Source organism: Rhinichthys klamathensis, unplaced genomic scaffold (assembly GCF_029890125.1).
Source record: "Rhinichthys klamathensis goyatoka isolate OS25496 unplaced genomic scaffold, OSU_Roscu_1.1 h1tg000298l_1, whole genome shotgun sequence".
In the NCBI taxonomy this organism is placed as follows: Eukaryota; Metazoa; Chordata; class Actinopteri; order Cypriniformes; family Leuciscidae; genus Rhinichthys; species Rhinichthys klamathensis.
In genome coordinates, this window is record NW_026606817.1 from 988,766 (window position 1) to 1,009,337 (window position 20,572).

The following is a 20,572-nucleotide window of genomic DNA, read 5'->3' on the forward strand; positions in this document are numbered from 1 at the left end:
AGAATCGAACAGAGTCAATTTGAATGGAATAGAATAGAAAAGAATAGATCCTGTGAGAACACCAGAAGTGATTCTGAAGAAGGAAGTGATGAATATTCAAATGCTGCAATCGATATGTAACTTTACACGAATAACAAGTGAAACGAAATATTGCACTGCGTTTGCGTCAGCTTTGTTAAAAAAAACAATGATTAGTCTAATAACACGCATAGAGTCGATAAAAGGATCAAAACCTTTTCTCCAGGGGCATTTGGCTTTTAATTCACAAGACGGAAGATATTTTGATACAATTTCTTTATTCTGCTAGTGCTTTCTGAAAGCGGATATTTCGTTAATAAAGGTTGAGTTCAGAAACTGCGTGAATTAAATGAAGTGATCGGTGAAACAGCGCCAGTATTAGAGGAATAAACATCTCGTATTCTCTGTTTTTTGTTTAGTTTGTGTTCCCCCCCCCAAGCAATAAGCTACATATTTGCACCTAAACATTTTTGGGGGTTGTTTGGCTTTTATTAAATATTATTATAACATATTCCACACGTTTTCTACAAGATGATGATGAGTTATACAGTGTAAGTCCTCGAATATGATTGGCTGATTCCACAAGTTGTTGTTGTTGTTGTCGTCAGTTATCAAGCATCTATCCAGTTAAATATAATCATTTTGCTGGTCGACAGAAATAAAAGTGTAGGCTATTTCTGTAACGTATAGTGAATGTACACAAACAGTGTTATGAAACTTTCATTTATGAATTCAATTTTGGTATCTGAAGCATTATGTTAATGACGTGTTTGTAAAAGTTATTACAAAGTGTTGTGCCACTTTTAGTTACACTCTTGACTTTTGTTTTCCAGTGTGAGAAAATATTACAAATACAAAATGCCTCAGCAGAGAATCAGATAATAAATGAAGAGTAAAATTAATTCATCCATAATCAGGATTAAAAGTTTAATAAAGAAACATATAAAAAACAGTTAAAATCACTTTTAATATTTCTAAGTAAAAATAAGTTGTTTGAGAGATCTCTCTTTGAAAAGAAGGATCAGTCTGAGCCCGAGGTGAGACTGGCCTGTACATGTTATTATAAATATTATATTATTATAGAAATATTATACAGTTGCTTATGGGAACAGAGCTAAATTCCTCTTTTCATACACACAAGACACACACATATCTAGTGTTTATGTGTTCACACTCGGAGGTGTTAGCCCGAACACTGCCAGATGTTCATTACACGCGTTCCCCACTTTATTCTGAGACAGTAGAGCATCATCTATCGGCCGTCTATCAGAACTGGCAGAATTTCACCCTGAGGACATTTGAGGCATAAAGATTAATAAAAGAAAATCATTAAACTTACATTTCAAATGATATAAATGATTAATGATAAAACGTAAGCAAATTATAAAACATAAATGCAGGATTTGGTATTTTGAAAATGCACAAAACACATGTGAAGTTGGCCATTCAGTGAAGTAAACAGTCAGTAATACAATAAGAACAAAGAAACAAATGACAAGCAATAGGAAAAATAAATACAATAGAACAAAGATGCAAATGAAATAAAGAGTGCTGTTCTTTTTAAAATACACAACACTGATATTTATTAAAGACAACAGTGACGAGCCGTGAGTGGTGTTCTCTCTCTCTCTCTGCTGTGGTTAGGTGAACATTAACCCTTTAAGTGTTTTTGTAGAAGTGAAATAAATTAAGAAAGTGAAACAGAAAAGTTATAGAAGTTTTAGTTTATGAAAATGTACAATGTCAAAAAATTTAATTATTCATATTTTATATAAAATATATTTTTTTCAAAACCTGGGCGACTCTAAAGCTGCAAAAAACCAAGCCAAAAATCTGAACAAGTTGTGTTTCAAATTTTAGTTTGATATCTCAGTAAATGAGCTTTCAGTGTGTGTGTGTGTGTGTGTGTGTGTGTGTGTGTGTGTGTGTGTGTGTGTGTGCGCAGTACCGAACGCTTCCACTAGAGGACTGCCAGACTCCATCACTGCCCATATCAAGGGCCGCCATCTCCATGTGTGTTTTGATTGAGTGATCTGAACCATTATTTCCACAATTTTCATACAATTTATGAAGTAGACATCCTATTCAGAAGTAGTATGAGAAGTTTGGCAGATTTTGATATGAATTCAACCTCTAAAAATAACACGCATGTGCGTTATAGCGCTGCCACATCACAAATGGTGAATCTATTATATTTTTCTTTATATTTAAAACATTTTCATTTCTAAAATTATTGAATGGATGCTATCTTTTGAACTCTTGGCATGAAAACAAACTGAGGTTTCTACCCTTCTTTCATGATTTTTCATGTTCATCGCTATTTCAAAATAAAGGTCTGAACACGCCTTAGGAGTACGAAAATATTCTTGTTGCAAATTGATAAATTACGGCTCTTCTGTAATTTATTTTGAAAAGCTTTCAAATGATATATAGTTTGTCAAGATTAGTTTAGGTTTAGTATAGGATATTACTGTTTTAAAGATGTAATGGCTTTGTGCCCACTGGTGACACTTGACAGACGGCAGTATTTTAGGTGTCTGTCACTTTAAGAGCTGACGCACTGACTCGATCTCCTGTTTACTTCCACCCGAGACATAAACCCACTGTGTTTACAGGAATACCTCGATTTGGACATATTTCTGTGTGTATTGGACCCGCTCACAGAAATCTACCTGTCAGTGTGCCAATACTGTTCAATTTCACGGCATATTGCGCTTTTAATAACTCTTTTTAACATCAAGCACGTCCCGCTCTTTATCACTAAAGCTTCTTTATCACTAAAGCTTCTTTATCACTCTAATATGTCAATAAGTCCTGCCTACTAAAATCGGCATGGTTATATTTCCATACCGCGATGTATGAACAGAAAAAGTTAAATGGATTCACAGACGCTTCAACGGGCTTCAACACATGAAAATACAGGAAGAGAAAACCAACCCATCATCAAGACTGTCTGTTCCCCTTACTTCTATTCCTTCATGTTAACTCTAAAGTTAAACCTGAACATCATTCAGATTTGTCTAAACAACAAGCAGAATCGACCATGCCATCCTCACCTGATGTGAAACACTGCCCATGTGTGTGTATGTGTGTGTGTGTGTGTGTGTGTGCAACTATAACCTTATGTCATGTTTTGTCTGACTTGTATAAGAAAGACTTCAACTTTCAAAATAATATACAGTCAAACCAAAAATGAGTCAGACACCAGATATAATATTTGATATTTTTCACTAGTGTGTGCAGGACACTATTGATCATTTATGTAAGTGAGGAGAGCAGAATACAGTAAACTGTGACATATTATACCCAAAATATTCTTCATTCAGAGACTACCAGTGACATTTATACACATTTGGGAGCAAAAATGATTCCTCCACTTTGAGCTGATCATGTTTTGCTGAAGTGTGTTTTCTGTAACTGCTAATGCTCTTTTTACACACACACTGAACAACATGAAGCATTGCTTGGTCACTGGTTGAGCTAAACTGGTATTATCTAATTGTGGAGTTAAATTTAACAGCTGACAGATATTCAACATAATTCATGTGTGAGAGTCTAACAGAAGGACAGACAAAACCAGTCAAATATCCACTGATCTGAGAACTCTGAGTTCTGCTCATGTTTTATTACCATTTTCTAAACTATAGCGAATAACTGTGATAATGTGAGAAATGTTGAAGGTGTCTGAATACATTTAGGCTTGACTGTAGAAATGAATGAGAAGTTATTATAAAGTGCTCTACTATAGTGTTGATCTGGTGTGTGTGACTCGGGAAGCAAGATTACATTTTGGTTTGACTGTTTAATAATGAGTTATTACAAAATAATCCTATAACACTGGTCTGATTGTGAGGTGGCGTGTTGATCTGTGTGACGCGCAGGTTTTCCCAGCGGCAGGAATGTGTGTGTGTGTGTGTGTGTGGACTCTCTCTGATTGGCCGAGTGTCTCAGTTCTGCTTAACACTGAGGAATGCGTGTGTGAGTCTCTCAGCTAAACACTGAGGAATGTGTGTGTGAGAAGAGATTTCTCCTGTACGAGTCTCTGGGTTTCTGAAGATGGACACACACCACGGCCTGATGTTCCTCTGCATCTGTGTGGGACTCGGGTGTATCACGACACACACACACACTGCTCTCGTGGAGAAACTGGCAGACCGCAAGATCTGTGCAGACAAACACTGTTCATGTGAGTAAAACACTATGGAGAAGATATGTGGGTAACACTTTACATTAAGGTTCATTAGTTAATGTAACTAACATGAAATAACCACATTTGTTACTGTATTTGTTAATCTTTGTTAACGTTAATTAATAAAAATACAGCTGTTCATTAGTTCACAGTGCATTAATGTTAACAAGATTTTAATAAAGTATTAGTCAATGTTGAAATTAACAAAGATTAATAAATGCATACGTGTGGTTCATTATTAGTTAATGTTAACTATTGTAGGTTAACTAACATTAACTAACAAACCGTATTGTAAAATGTTACTGAAATGTATTTATAATTTCAATAATTTGTATTTGAAGTCAACATTCAGGTGTTAATTAATGTTGTCTAAAACCATTTCAGTTTCTGGTTAGTTTTAAAAGCTCATATTTTGCTGTGCTATGGCAGGTATTGTGACAACATGCCCCAGAGTCAGTCAACATGTTTCAAACTAACTTTCTCTCCTGGGCAAAACTCTTCAAAATAAAGGTTCAAAAAAGCGTTTTCTCACAGCAATGCCACAGAAGAACCTTTTGTTTCCCCAAAGAACCTTTCAGTGACCAGTTCTGAAATGATAGTTTGGTAACGCTTTAGATTACAGCCCGGAAAGTACTGTGTAATCAAGAGGAATTTACAGCGTAACTTTCTGTAATTATTGTGTACCTATATACTTGCATGTAAGTATAAGGGAACAATATGTAAAGTTTGGGGAATAAAGGGGTAACAACCAGGAGAAATAAAAAAATATTTATACTGTAAGTATTATAGAACTAAGGGGAACTTATTCTACTATTATGATACAACAATCTTACATTTGGGAGCAATTTAGCGAGAACATACACCGCGTACCTTTTTGTAATAATTTTGTAAGGCAATACATACTGTATAGGCTTTTTAAAAATGACAGGGTACATATTTATGCATTTATAATATATATATATATATATATATATATATATATATATATATATATATTGTTTATAGCAAAAGTGCAGATGTTTAAGTTTGGGCTAACATGTTTCAAGGCAAGAAAAGCTAAGACTATTGCAATTTTTTTTTTTAAATATACTGGGAAATAAATCTGGTTTCATGTGATTACAGGGTAAGTGGTGCTTGTATAATAAATAAAGGTTTCCGAGTCAGTGATGTAAGATTGTGTGTATGCATTTTTACTGTTACGCTGTAACTACATGAAACAAGAGTATCTTTGCCCAATATTTAAGCAAAAGTTGCAAAAGTTTTCGTTTTCCGTGCACTTTTGTTAAAAAGATTATTTTATAAATGCATAGATATGTACCCTGTAATTTTTTAAAGCCTATACATGTACTGGTTCACCATTATTTCAAAAAGGTATGTTCTGGCTAAATTGCTCCCAAATGTAAGATTGTTATATCATAATAGTAGAATAAGTACCCCTTAGTTCTATAATACTTACAGTATAAATAATTGTTTAATTCTCCTGGTTGTTACACCTTTATTCTCCAAACTTAAAATATTGTTCCCTTATACTTATATTGTAAGTACGTTATAGGTAGGCTACACTATAATTACCGAACATTACACTGTAAAATCGCTTTAATTACTTTCCGGGCTGTAATCTAAAGCGTTACCGATAGTTTTTACTGGTTGAAATTCAATTGTTGATTTTAATTGTGAAGAATTCATATTTCTGTGAGTGATGATGTCATTGTTGATATCAAGAATTGATATCCTGGGCATGAATAAAAGTGAAAGGGCTCGACACGAGCTCACGGACTGCGGAAAACACGAGAGAAAACTAAAGCGCACAATAAATCTTTCATTTACAGTGTTGACGCTTTTTTCCCCACATGAACGTGTAAAAACTGATGGTCGAATTGAATTTTGCTGTCTTACAATTGAATAACTAAATTCATACTAGGCCTGAATGTTTAAGTGTCTATTCTGATTATAAACTACGGTATTACACGATTAATGATGTTAAAGCATTAAAGCAAAGATAACGACACATAAACGAGTGATATTTCACCGGAAGTTTTTCCATCTGCCTTTTAATATTTAAGTTCTGTGGGGTTTGTTCGTATCATTTGTAGCAAAAACTATTTTTGGCGTATTTTGGCACGATAAATAAAAAAACTCGTGCTATAGATACGCACTTTCATGAGATCGTGTGTTCGGTCATAAGTTCTGTGCATATGGTCAATAATGGTGGAAATATTCTGTAGTTTTATAGCCCATAATAAAAGGTGTTATAGCCCTAAGCTGTCCCTGTTCAGTGCATGTTTGCCTCAGATGTTCTCTCAGAGGCTCGAGCTCTTGAGGACTACGTGGCTCCAGACTGCAGATTCATAAACCTGAGGAGAGGCCAGCAGATCTACGTGTTCTCCAAACTCAAGCCCGTCGAGGGAGCCGGGGTCTTCTGGTCTGGAAGTGTGCGTCTCACACACACTCACGCTCATCTCACACACTCATGCTCATCTCACACACTCATGCTCATCTCACACACTCATGCTCATCTCACACACTCATGCTCATCTCACACACTCATGCTCATCTCGTGTACCTCCGCTGATCTGAGACGCATCACTCATGCGGGTCTGCGTCCGCAGGTGTACGGGGAGCGCTATGTTCACCAGATGGGGATTGTGGGATATTTCCCCAGTAACTACATCAACGAGACACGCGTTTTTCAGAAGAACACTGTCGAGATCCCAACGACTGTGAGTAAATAATCCACTGACCTTATAAATAAAGTTCACATTATAGGCTACTTTGTATTCTGATAATGCATTATATTCTCTCTCTGTAGGACATGGACTTCTTCTGCGCTTAAAGACTCTCAATCCTTTTATGAATATTAATATCCACAACAACATTTCTAAGGCCCACCAGCTCTAGTTAGAGTGTATCCAAAACGTATTTGAACCTACAGCCACTCCTACTTTTTCTAAAACTAAATAATTATAAATGACTAATTATGAATTTGCCAGTAAACCAGTTTTATTGATTGCAATGAAGAATAAAACACACATTAACATTCACACGCAACATTTGCGCAGCAATTCAAATGTTATTTTTAATGTGATGACCAAAAACGTTATTTGTTCGTCCTTCTGAGATTGTCCCCAGTTGTAAAACCGAACGTTTCTCCAACATTTGATAGAAAACACTTTTGTTTAAAAAATAAAAGACTTGATTTACCACAGTCACCAGCAGATGGCGGCAAAGGAGCATGATAAGGATTAAAGAGAGGGATATTTAAACATATTTTTACGTTATTTCTACCCAGTAAAATATTTTACAGCTTGGCATAAGAAAAAAATTATATTCTTTACAAAAATGTTTTATTCTATTTTAAAAGTTCATTATTTTGATTATTGAGTGTGATGGAATAGTGTTGGCCTGATTTTGTTGATTTGGCCCGAGTGGATTTGAGGAACCTGTGAATGCATTATCTGCTAGACAACACTATAAATTATACAATATAGGTTGATCTAAATCTGGATGATTACTTATATCATTGAAATATCGTCATAATTCCCAGCCCTTAAACTGTTAAAGCATTACATAACATTATGCAAACTTGCAGAATGCAGATTGCAAGATATTTGCTGGTGAAATTAAAGTGACGAGGACATCTATGGATATTCTGGTTGTTTCAGTGTAGAGACTAATAAAGTAAGATTTTCTTTGCGCATTTTATCTAAATATTTTACTTTGCATCTGAACTAAAGAATGAAGCCTTTAGTGGACCTTTAATTATCTGTGCTTGAAATTCAGTATAGGCTTTTAAGGATTAGTTGAATGAGTTGTGGTTTTTAATATATATATATATATATATATATATATATATATATATTTTTTTTTAAATAATCAGAATGTATTTGATTATTTTAAGCAGATTATTAAATGAGCGATGTGACTAAATGGCATTAGGCAGCAACTCTTGTAGAATTTAAAAGTTGCACCTATAAGGTTTTTATGTATGACTATGTACACAACCTTACGTGAAGTCCATTGAGTAACAAAATTGTTATCCACTTTATAAACTTAAAGTCGGCATTAAAGTGAAGTTGTGCTGGTCTTTTCTCCTCTATTGTGTCGTATATCGAGTGAAGCGCTTCTGGAACAAGAACAGATGTGGGCGGGGCTTGATTGTGTCTGCGGGGAGTTGATTGGATGGTTGTGGTTTGCTATTGGCTGATCTCATGTGAGTGACAGGTTATAGCCCCGCCCACATCATCAGAGAAGAGAAGAGATGCTGCAAAAGGAAGATATTCTGATTCAAGATTACCAGGAACATTAATTTACAAACACAGATAAATCATTTATAATCAACACTGCAATATTTAATAGAAAAGTTGTCAATTTTAAATTCATGACTTTAACCCATAACCTAATGCCATGCAATATCCCAAAATATCCCTTTTAGCTTCACATCCGGGCTACGTTTATTCTTATGATTCTGAATGTTATCCTTATTTACTCCTACTTGTTCATTAGTTCAGTAGTTGGCAGATGTCAGCAGTTCCTCAGAACGGGCCAGTGTTATATTTGGATACAGGGGAGCTGTGTGTGTGTGTGTGTGTGTGTGTGTGTGTGTGTTTGTGTGTGTGTGTGTGTGTGTGTGTGTATTAATCTCTGCAATGTGCTCTGTCCATTCTGATAGAGTTTAATAGCAGAAAATTGAAGGTAATTACCTTGAAGCGCATTCTCTCTCTCTCTCTCTCTCTCTCTCCCCCCCCCCCCCTCTATCTCTCTCTCTCTCTCTCTCTCTCTCTCTCTCTCTCTCTCTCTCTCTCTCTCTCTCTCTCTCTATAGTGACATTAATGGATATTACCAAATTCAATTTGCAGTCTTGAATGGCGCTTTTGTTTTCCAGTGTCAAGCCTTTCAATTCCTCACTGCTGTAGAACCATAACCTTATTTCATGTTTTGAATGTGGAACATCATTTGTTCGTATGAAGGAACAGAGATAAAGATGCTGTGAAAGACCAATAACTCGTTTTTTATGTAGGCCTGGGCAACGATTAATCACATCCAAAATAAAAGTTTGTGTTTACATATAATATGTGTGTGTACTGTGTATAATTATTATATATTAATACACACACACATGCATATATTTAAGAAAAATGTGTTATTTATACAAAAAATATATACATTACACATATTATATATTATAAATTATATATACAGTATATACATGCAAATATTTCTTACATATAAACATGCATGTGTATGTATTTATATATACAAAATAATTATACACAGTACACACACATATTTCATGTAAACACAAACTTTTCTTTTGGATGTGATTAATCGCAATTAATCATTGCACAGTTACTCATTACATGCAAAAGGAGATATATTTCAAGCCTTCAGTTTGTCGTACAGGTGAGATGGCATTACCTGCTCTGGCTTTCCAGCCGGTTGCACCTCCTACGGTGCCGTTGTGGCAGCTGCAGGGTCATCAGCTGGACACCGCCGTTCATAGATGCTTCGCCCCCACGACCAGTACATCTCCAGGCGGGGGGGCCGGTGGCATGCTGGGGACGTCTCCCCCCCACCCCCTGCAGCTGCCTTCACTGGGGTGATGATCCCCACCCCATTTCTTTCCTCCTCAACCAAAGCCAGTAGCTCCCTTTCTCCGCTTCCTCACCCAGCACCCCCGTGGCTTTCCTCAGCCTTGAGCCTGTTACGCCCACTCCATGTAGCAGCTGGACTGATGCTTTGCCCACGAAGCCTCGACAGCCGATCTCCACAGGGTGAACAGTTGCTTTCCAGCCAGCATCTTTGCACTCCGCTGCTAACTCGGCGTACTTCTGGTGCTTCCTTTCGTGGGCTGCTGCCATTTTCTCCTCCCAGGGGATGGTTAGCTCGATGAGGAGGGCTCGCTTTGCCACTGTGGACCACATGACTATGTCCGGTCGGACAGTGGTAGTCATGATCTCTCTTGGAAAGAGCAGCTGTTTCCTAAGGTCTGCCAGCATCCGCCACTCTTTACCAGGTGCGCGCATGCTGCTCTTCTTCTGAGCAGGAAATAAGTGTATACCGCCAGGCTTTACAAATCCTGTCAGGGCATGCTCTTCAGTTGCCGGTGAATGGTTTGCTGCCACCCTACAGCCCTCCAGGATCTCGACCAGTTTTGTCAGGATTGCATCATGGCGCTACCTGAAACGTCCCTGGGTCAGTGCCACTCTGCAACCCGACAAAGTGTGTCGGAGACTTGCCTTGGCGCTCCCGCACAGATGACAGCCCACTTCATCACCATACCACAGTGTGAGGTTCCTAGGGCATGGAAGGGTGTCGTAGGTCGCCCTCAAAAGGAAGCTGAGCCTGGATTGAGGCGTCCTCCAGATATCCGCCCAGGTAATACGCCTGTTGATGGTAGCATCCCATCTCGTCCAGGCTCCTTGCATGCCCTGGGATATTGCCTTCAGATGGAAGCGCTCCTTCTCCAGTCTTGTGATTTCGTCCACCACCATGGTCTTCTGCTGTCTCTTGGTGGCTTTGGACCAGAATTGCTGGAACCAGAATCCACAGCCAAGCCCAGCACGACTGGTCTGGACAGCCCCCATCACTTCTCGGTGTTGCAGACTGGCGATGGCGCGCTCCACCTCTGCTTGCACCTTCCATTTGCGGCCTGTGCGGATGGGAACATTTGCACTCCTTATGAGCGGGTCTGCTGAGTTCTTTAGTTCCAGCACAAGGCGAGCCTTCTCCTGCTTATATCCTAGGCTGATGGATTTGATAGGGAGATCCAGCATGCTCCGACCGAAGAGACCTGTGTCTGAAAAGCATCGGGGCAAGCCCAGCCACTTGCGGATGTAGTTGTTGGCTAGGCTATCCATTCTGCTGACATGTGATGAAGCGATTTCGCAGACCTTAAGGGGCCACAGGATTCGTTGGTGCAGGATGTGCTGATAGCACCACACCTTGTACTTCCCGGGCAGTTGACTCTGCTCAATCTTTGCCAGACCTTCTGCGAGTTGATGCTTGGTTGTCTTTCCCATATGCCTGTCTGACAAGTCTGCCGTGTACAGCCTCCCCAGGCTTTGCAGTGGTTTTTCGTCCAGCCGTGGAATTGGCTCCCCTCCTGCGGCGAAGCTGTCCCTGACTTGCACTATGCCTTTCCTTATCGACAGGCTTCTTGATTTTTTCGCCTTGACCTTCATCCTCGCCCATGCGAGAAGTTCATCAAAGCGCCTGAGGAGCCTGGTTGTACAAGGAGCCGTTTGAAGGATGCTTGTCACATCGTCCATGTAGCTCCTCAGTGGTGGTACCCTCACGCCCGATGGTAATTTGATACCTCCAACTACCTGCCTGGCCCCTATGAGGATTACCTCGAAAGCCATCACAAACAGGATGGGGGAGTTGGCGCATCCCATCGCAATTCCACTTTCTAACTGCTGCCATTCTGTCTAGAGCCCTCTAGCGTGAAACACATGTGCAGGTTGCTGAAATATCTGGCGATAATGTGCTTTATACCACCCGGGACATGAAAGAACTCCAAGGTGAAGTCAACCAACGTGTGTGGAACTGAACCATATGCGTTGGCCAGGTCCAACCAAACCACATGCACATCCTTCTTCTCTCTCCTGGCGCGCTGGATCTGATCCCAAATCAGAGAAGAGTGCTCAATGCATCCTTGAAACCCGGGGATTCCGGCCTTTTGGCAGCCTGTATCGATGTACCCATTTGCCATGAGAAAGTTTGTCATTCTCTTTGCCAGAACGGAGAAGAAAACCTTTCCCTCTACATTCAACAAGGCAACGCTTCTGAACTGGCTGATGGGCTGGGAGTTCTGCTCCTTGGGAATAAATACACAGATGGCTTGCTGCCACTCTGCTGGGACTTGCTGCTTCCTCAAAACCGTTTTCATTAGCTTCCACAGTGCCTTGACTACCTGCGGGCAGTTCTTGTAGAGCTTGTAGGGAAGCCCATTCAGCCCTGGGGCTGATGCTGACCTTGCCTTCTTGATTATCTCCTCCACTTCTCGCAACTTAGGTGGAGAACTGTCGAACGGTAAAGTTGGGAAGGCTGGCCGTGGTACATACCCTGGAGAACCAAGCTGTGATGTTCGTTTGTCGTCACTGTACTGGCTCTTGATGTATTGCTCCAGCTCCTCCTTACTGACGTTCAACTTGCCACTTCTCTTCTCATCCAACAACTGCCGGGCATACTTGAAGGGATCTCTAAAAAAGTTGGTTCTCTCTTTCTCTCTTCTCTTCCTCCTCCTTCTAATCCTCTCCACTCTCCTCAGCCTGGCGAGGTTTTGTCTGACCTCGTCCCACAGGACCTTCAAGCTTTCCTTCTCCTGAGATGCAGCCTTCCTCCAGTTCCGACGGAGCTGGTGCCTTGCTTTAATGAGCTGTTCGATCTCTCTCTCTCTTCTTCCTTTGGCTGGGGCTGTGGGCTCTTTCTTACTGACCTCGCCAAACCTCTCTCTGCATACCTCGAAGATGATGTCCCCAATGATGTTCAGTTTGCTCTCGACGCTCCCTCTCAATGCCAGCTCCAACAGTTGGCTCACGTCAGCATCCAGACTCTGCCACGCCACCCGGCCATTTGCTTTTGGCCATTTTATCTTCCCGCGCTTCCAATGCTGCTTTGTTACTGGCTTTGTCAGGTGTGCCTCTGGTGAGCTGGTGTCCTCGTGTTCGCAGGGTACCTTCTCCTTCATGGGGTTTCCTTCTGCCTCTTCAGGAGACTCAGCACCGGTGGGTCCTGCAGCACTGTGGCTGCACTCCCGGCTTCTGGACCCTGTCGACTGACCTGCTTCCTGAGCAGTGCGAGGTTGCTGGTCTGCCTGCTTCGTACACTTCATCTTCCCTTGATGGATACGCAGTCCCCTGCTTGACGTCACCTTCTCCCATCCACACGCACACTTCCGGAGGATTTTCTCGTCGTCGTTATTCGATCCTGTCGTTGCCTTTTGGTCCGTCCTTGTGGGCTCATCTTCCATCCCGCCTCTCGGAGGGCCCTCGGGCTGTTTACTCTTTTGATGCTTCGTAGTCAAGGTTGGTGCGTCCTGGGGCTACCAGGTCGCTAGTGGGTAGGGTGACTAGCCGCCCACTCCTAGTGCGTTCTTTCCCGCCGTCAACTGGACTTTCCCAGCTGTCCACCAGGCTTTCCTGGCTGTCACCTGCCCTTTCGCAGGAGTCACTGGTTGCCCAGGGTGTTCAGTTAAAATTGTGATGATTATAGCTTACAGCTTATGAAAACCCCAAATTCAAAATTAGAATATTGTGAAAAGGTTTTCATAAGCTGTAAGCCATAATCATCACAATTATAACAAATAAAGGCTTGCAATATCTCACTTTGCATGTAATGAGTCTATATAATATATTAGTTTCACCTTTTAAGTTGAATTACTTAAATAAATGAACTTTTGCACCTGTAGTTGTGAAATTTTTCACAATTGAAATTCTAGTTTAAATGTATCTCCAATTTTCCAAACACACTAAAGGGATTAGATGAGTGTAAGATGTTTAGTATAAGAGATAAATACATCAAATGTAACACTAGTGTACCTGTGATTCATGGTTGTTGCATAACCTTTTTTTTTCTTTGATTAGCATTTAATTTTTTTTATTGTGCAACCCATTTTGCATGCATGTAAAATAGGTCATGGTTTCCTCATTTCAAAACACTGAAAGAAATGAGGTTACTTTAACATCAGCTGAGGCGTTTGCTTGAGTCTCCTCCTCACACGTGTCTCCTGAGACAAAACAATCTAAAACTCACACAACCGTCTCCTTTAAAGGAGGAGAGATCTCAACAGCATCTCATCAGCATCATTTATTTGCAGAGTCAGTTGTTTAATTAACATTAAAAACACAGACAACAGCAGGAGTATTAGGCTACTGTCACTTTAAAACATATTGCACGAATCCAATAAACAGTTAATATGCTTTTTCTTTTTTCGACTGTTTTTCGTTCATTTAAAGTCCCCCTGTGGTGAAAATCCAGCTTTTAATGTTGTTTATGTGTCTATGTGGTGTTTTTAATATGCTTTAAGACTAACCATGTGTAAATTCATAAGTCGACAGCATTGCTGAGTATTTTCTGCTTAAAACTGCAGTGAACCAAAGACAGTCTCAAAAACACGGTTTGAAATCGCTGGTGTTTCTGACGTCACAAACGACCTTGTAACCAATCAGATCAACGTGTGATGTCAACCAGTGGATCTCTGAGCTGAGGGAGTGAGTGGAGGCGGGGCTCATTTGCATATTCATAGAACCACGCATACTAAATGAGGCGAGGGTTTCGAGTTACATTCAAGATATTTTAAGGCATGAAGACATTATTTTCTAAATAATAATCAGTACATTTATTCCAGTATGTCTTTTTAAATCCTATTTCCAAACTCACCACACACAGTAATGGTCAATAACTGTAATTTATTGAAAGCCACTTTTTTTTCTGAAACAAAAATGACACTTTGTGCTTGAATTGTGATAGTACAGTCAAAACAACAAAATATGTGAAACTACCTATTACTAGCTATTTTAGCTTCAGGTTTTAAAGGGTTAACCATCATCATTTTCTTAAAAGTTATGTTTGACTGAAGGAGACGATCCGTAAATGTCAACTCTCTCACCATGATATTGTATATTAAACAATAATTCAAAATGAAGGATTGTGTAAATATCAGCATTAAATTATTTTTCTTGTAACCAAAATCACACTTTAGATTAGGACCCAATAAACTAACATTTAACTATGACTTTTGCCTCAGGAAACTCCTAATTACGGCTTATTAATAGTTAGTAATGTAGTTGTTAAATTTAGATTAAGGGATGTAGAATATGGTCATGCAGAATAAGGGATTAATATGTGCTTTATAAGTCCTAAACAGCCTTTCAGGCCTCTAGATGGCGCTAGCTTGTCTAGTATTCAATGGTTTGCATCTGCATGAGAAAACCACTCTTAAAAAACCTAAAGGAGGCTTTTCAGCAGGTCCGGTGTAATACAGTCGTCACATGACAGAAGTCCACATGCTGGATATATGGTGCAAACGCATCATTTCTTAGTTACGAGAGCGTCTCGTATGTGTGTTTTTGTCGATGTCTCTGGAAGGAGAGCCGTAGCCGGTTCACTTCATGTGTCTGAGATGATTTGCCCAATATCCCATCACAGCACGACACAACTCTCCTTCAACAGAGGCGATCGGCGGTCGGCCAGCATCAGCACCGCAGCGTCTCCATGGATACGGAGTGATGGAGTGACGGCTTGTGTGTGTGTGTGTGTGTGTGTGTGTGTGAACGAGGGCAGCAGCTGCGCTCCTCCAGCCGGCATCGGCCACAACTGAGGAGATCACGAAGAACATCAATCTCAATCTCATCAGATCCGGATGTGAACACGCTCTTCCCGGACTCCACGTGTGAGTCGTTCATTGTTTGAGAGCTGGGAAAACACTATAACGCAGATCCCAGAGTCCGTCGTCGACATTATCCGTGGATTCACAAACATGCATACTTTCTTACCAGAGGGGTGTGTGTGTGTGTGTGTGTGTCATCATGACTGCCTGGAAAATACAGAAACATGTTTTGATAACGTTCCTTGTTACACGTAACATGAAGTTACTAATAACTATAAATTGTGCATAATTACATGCAACTAACCCTAAACCAAACCATAACTCTATAGTAAGTACACGATTAATTAATATTACTCAAATGTATAATAACACTGTAATACCGACACTTTAAAATAAAGTGTAACCCTACACTGTAAAAAACAAATCTGTTCAATTTACGGTAAAATACCGGCAGCTGTGGTTGCCAGAAATTTACTGTATTAAATATGGTAGCAACATATTAGGTTTTACAGACTTAACTTAAAATTTACAGTAATAAATCGTATTTCATTATCTGATATAATGTTGATTTACCAACCTATTGAAGTATTAATATCTGTTTTATATCATTAATACACTGACAACCAACACCCACAGTGGTGATGAGAGTCACATGATCAATCAAAGCTCATCACAAGCAGCTCTTTCACTAGAAAGTTAATACTAATATATAAAGCTGCACAGTTTCATTCACACAAACATTAAACACCATCATAGTAACACATGACATTTTAAAAATGCAATAAAAATAGATTTAACAGCATTAAATGTAACACAAAAGCCTAATGTACATAACTGATTAGAAAAAAAAACTAAGAAAACTATGAAGAAACATAGTTATTTCAACAAAAATACATAAAATGCGAAGTGTCATGCAGGAAATTGTGGGAATGTAAATTTATGGTTTTTCACTGTAAATTATACAATGAGTTGTTCTTTTTCACTTTCAAAAACTGTAAATTTAACAGTATTTTACAGTAAGATTACATTAAATGTACCATTAGATCTACACAGTTTTTTACCGTATATAGTACGGAAACTTTCTGTTAACCAATTAACAGTTTTTCACTGTAGCATTTTTACCGTTAAAATCACAATATTTATTTTTACAGTGTACAGTATTTTTAAGTTGACGTAGTTTGTTGCTAAAATAAGTAATACAATAATAAAAGAAAAAGAAAATATAATAAAAGTAATAAATGAGTAACATTAATAAACTGCATGTGAGTGTATTTATGGTTAGGGTTATTTGCATGCAATTATGCATAATTTACAGTTATTACTAAAGTAACTACATAATGGGCCCTAACTTGCACCCAGCACAATTGACTTTGTACACCGACGCATGTATCATTCGTATTTTGCACCCATGCAAAGTGGACTTTTCCCTCCACAGACGCACGCCGGCAAACTAGGGAATGAACTTGCGCTGAGGTAATGATTAAACTGGGTGATATTTGGGCATTTTGAAATGATTGCACTGCCTAATAACCATGTTCAGAAGCGCCAGTTCCCAGATGCACTGCCTTGCTGTCAATTGTTTTTGTTTTTGAAGTGATTCAATCAGTATTGCCACAAAACATTGAAACACTTTTCAAAGTAAACAGAAATACAGTGACATAAATGGGCCGCTGTAACTGGTCAGCAGTTCTGGTCTCCGTCTCGGTCTAGCTTATCTACAGAGTCTGTGTGTAACGTGATGAGATCGAGCCGATAACAAGGACCTAGCGGGAGTCTGAACTCAGAACAACAGAAGGTCGTAAACCCTATTTCGGCTGGCATGGGAATCAGGACGGATCAGAGCAAGTGAAGTGAATCTTCCAGAAGAACTACGGTCAGGCTCATGGCGTCAGCTTTAAGCCATTTCTCAATATGCGCTCCTGTTCTTGTGTTCTTCTGAAACGTCATCAGTCGCTGCTCAAGTACTGTCCAGTTCAAAGCGCACATCTAGCCAAGTCCAGTCCAGATCCCCGGATGCGTTCCTGATCCGCCCTTTAATCGAGAGGTGGCTTGAGACAGCCAGGTATCCCAGAATGCATCTTGCACCAGAAAGCGTCAATGGTGGAGGAGAAAATACTGCTGTTATTGTGTCACGAGATGTAGTTTTAAGAGTTTTCCAGGCGAGAATAAAGTTTTTTAAAGCTCATATCTGTGGTTTATCTATAAAGAGAAGAGAGCGCATATTTGAAAATGTGTTCTGATGTTTTCTGAGTTTCGCTCAGCGCTCAATAACCTGACTGAAGGCTAGTCCTGATGCGGTTAAACATATCTAACGGGGGAATCTATCATTTGGCTGGTTACTAGTACATTATAGGTGTCATGTTTTGGGTTTTGTTCCTTGTTCCTGTGTCATGTCTGTCAGGTGATCCCATGTTCAAGTCATGTGATCCTGCAATGTGTTCCCTTGTCTGATGTGGCATGTTGTCATTGGTTCATTGTTCACAGGTGTTCCTTGTCTAGTCGTTAGTCTTGTGTATTTAAGCCCTCATTTGCCCTGTGTCTTTGGCTAGTATTGATTGTTTCATGTAACTACTGTTATAGCGCTGTCGATGTTCTTGTTCTTTATCTTGTTGTTCTTTATCTTGTTCTTGTTCTTGATCATGTTCTTTATCTTTTTGTTCTTTATCTTGTTGTTCTTTATCTTGTTGTTCTTTATCTTGTTGTTCTTGTTGTTCTTTATCTTGTTGTTCTTGTTCTTGTTGTTCTTTATCTTGTTGTTCTTTATCTTGTTGTTCTTGTTGTTCTTTATCTTGTTGTTCTTTATCTTGTTGTTCTTTATCTTGTTGTTCTTTATCTTGTTGTTCTTTATCTTGTTGTTCTTGTTGTTCTTTATCTTGTTGTTCTTTATCTTGTTGTTCTTTATCTTGTTGTTCTTGTTGTTCTTTATCTTGTTGTTCTTTATCTTGTTGTTCTTGTTGTTCTTTATCTTGTTGTTCTTGTTCTTGTTGTTCTTTATCTTGTTGTTCTTTATCTTGTTGTTCTTGTTGTTCTTTATCTAGTTGTTCTTTATCTTGTTGTTCTTTATCTTGTTGTTCTTGTTCTTGTTGTTCTTTATCTTGTTGTTCTTTATCTTGTTGTTCTTGTTGTTCTTTATCTTGTTGTTCTTTATCTTGTTGTTCTTTATCTTGTTGTTCTTTATCTTGTTTGTTGTTCTTTATCTTGTTGTTCTTTATCTTGTTGTTCTTGTTGTTCTTTATCTTGTTGTTCTTGTTGTTCTTTATCTTTTTGTTCTTTATCTTGTTGTTCTTGTTGTTCTTTATCTTGTTGTTCTTTATCTTGTTGTTCTTGTTCTTGTTGTTCTTGTTCTTGTTCTTGTTGTTCTTTATCTTCTTGTTCTTGTTGTTCTTTATCTTCTTGTTCTTGTTGTTCTTTATCTTGTTGCTTTTTATCTTGTTGTTCTTTATCTTCTTGTTCTTGTTCTTTTATGTTCTTTATCTTGTTGTTCTTGTTGTTCTTTATCTTGTTGTTCTTTATCTTGTTGTTCTTTTTGTTTTTTATCTTGTTGTTCTTGTTCTTGTTGTTCTTTATCTTGTTGTTCTTTATCTTCTTGTTCTTGTTGTTCTTGTTGTTCTTTATCTTGTTGTTCTTGTTGTTCTTTATCTTGTTGTTCTTGTTCTTGTTGTTCTTTATCTTGTTGTTCTTTATCTTGTTGTTCTTGTTGTTCTTTATCTAGTTGTTCTTTATCTTGTTGTTCTTTATCTTGTTGTTCTTGTTCTTGTTGTTCTTTATCTTGTTGTTCTTTATCTTGTTGTTCTTGTTGTTCTTTATCTTGTTGTTCTTTATCTTGTTGTTCTTTATCTTGTTGTTCTTTATCTTGTTTGTTGTTCTTTATCTTGTTGTTCTTTATCTTGTTGTTCTTTATCTTGTTGTTCTTTTTGTTTTTTATCTTGTTGTTCTTGTTCTTGTTGTTCTTTATCTTGTTGTTCTTTATCTTGTTGTTCTTGTTGTTCTTGTTGTTCTTTATCTTGTTGTTCTTGTTGTTCTTTATCTTGTTGTTCTTGTTCTTGTTGTTCTTTATCTTGTTGTTCTTTATCTTGTTGTTCTTGTTGTTCTTTATCTAGTTGTTCTTTATCTTGTTGTTCTTTATCTTGTTGTTCTTGTTCTTGTTGTTCTTTATCTTGTTGTTCTTGTTGTTCTTTATCTTGTTGTTCTTTATCTTGTTGTTCTTTATCTTGTTGTTCTTTATCTTGTTGTTCTTTATCTTGTTTGTTGTTCTTTATCTTGTTGTTCTTTATCTTGTTGTTCTTGTTGTTCTTTATCTTGTTGTTCTTGTTGTTCTTTATCTTTTTGTTCTTTATCTTGTTGTTCTTGTTGTTCTTTATCTTGTTGTTCTTTATCTTGTTGTTCTTGTTCTTGTTGTTCTTGTTCTTGTTGTTCTTGTTCTTGTTGTTCTTTATCTTCTTGTTCTTGTTGTTCTTTATCTTCTTGTTCTTGTTGTTCTTTATCTTGTTGCTTTTTATCTTGTTGTTCTTTATCTTCTTGTTCTTGTTCTTTTATGTTCTTTATCTTGTTGTTCTTGTTGTTCTTTATCTTGTTGTTCTTTATCTTGTTGTTCTTTTTGTTTTTTATCTTGTTGTTCTTGTTCTTGTTGTTCTTTATCTTGTTGTTCTTTATCTTCTTGTTCTTGTTGTTCTTTATCTTCTTGTTCTTGTTGTTCTTTATCTTCTTGTTCTTGTTGTTCTTGTTGTTCTTTATCTTGTTGTTCTTGTTGTTCTTTATCTTCTTGTTCTTGTTGTTCTTTATCTTCTTGTTCTTGTTGTTCTTGTTGTTCTTTATCTTGTTGTTCTTTATCTTGTTGTTCTTTATCTTGTTGTTCTTTATCTTCTTGTTCTTGTTGTTCTTGTTGTTCTTTATCTTGTTGTTCTTTATCTTCTTGTTCTTGTTGTTCTTTATCTTCTTGTTCTTGTTGTTCTTTATCTTGTTGTTCCTGTTGTTCTTGTTGTTCTTTATCTTGTTGTTCTTTATCTTGTTGTTCTTGTTGTTCTTGTTGCTCTTTA

General features: G+C 38.2%; 1 protein-coding gene across 1 annotated transcript; it reads left to right on the forward strand.

Annotated features, from left to right (window-relative positions):
- Positions 1-4,022: 4,022 nt before the first annotated feature.
- On the forward strand, positions 4,023-7,220 carry LOC130103846 (otoraplin-like). The gene is made up of 4 exons (XM_056270171.1): positions 4,023-4,204; positions 6,500-6,639; positions 6,817-6,927; positions 7,017-7,220. The coding sequence occupies exons 1-4, from the start codon at positions 4,075-4,077 to the stop codon at positions 7,038-7,040; spliced, it is 405 nt and encodes a 134-aa protein (XP_056126146.1). The 5' UTR covers positions 4,023-4,074; the 3' UTR covers positions 7,041-7,220.
- Positions 7,221-20,572: the final 13,352 nt, after the last annotated feature.

What these genes read in the sequence shown, in the direction of transcription:
- LOC130103846 (XM_056270171.1), top strand. Translation starts at nt 4,075, where the DNA reads ATGGACACACACCACGGCCTGATGTTCCTCTGCATCTGTGTGGGACTC. An exon ending in TGCAGACAAACACTGTTCAT is followed by an intron (nt 4,205 to 6,499) that starts GTGAGTAAAACA and finishes TGTTTGCCTCAG; the next exon opens with ATGTTCTCTCAGAGGCTCGA. An exon ending in CTGTCGAGATCCCAACGACT is followed by an intron (nt 6,928 to 7,016) that starts GTGAGTAAATAA and finishes CTCTCTCTGTAG; the next exon opens with GACATGGACTTCTTCTGCGC.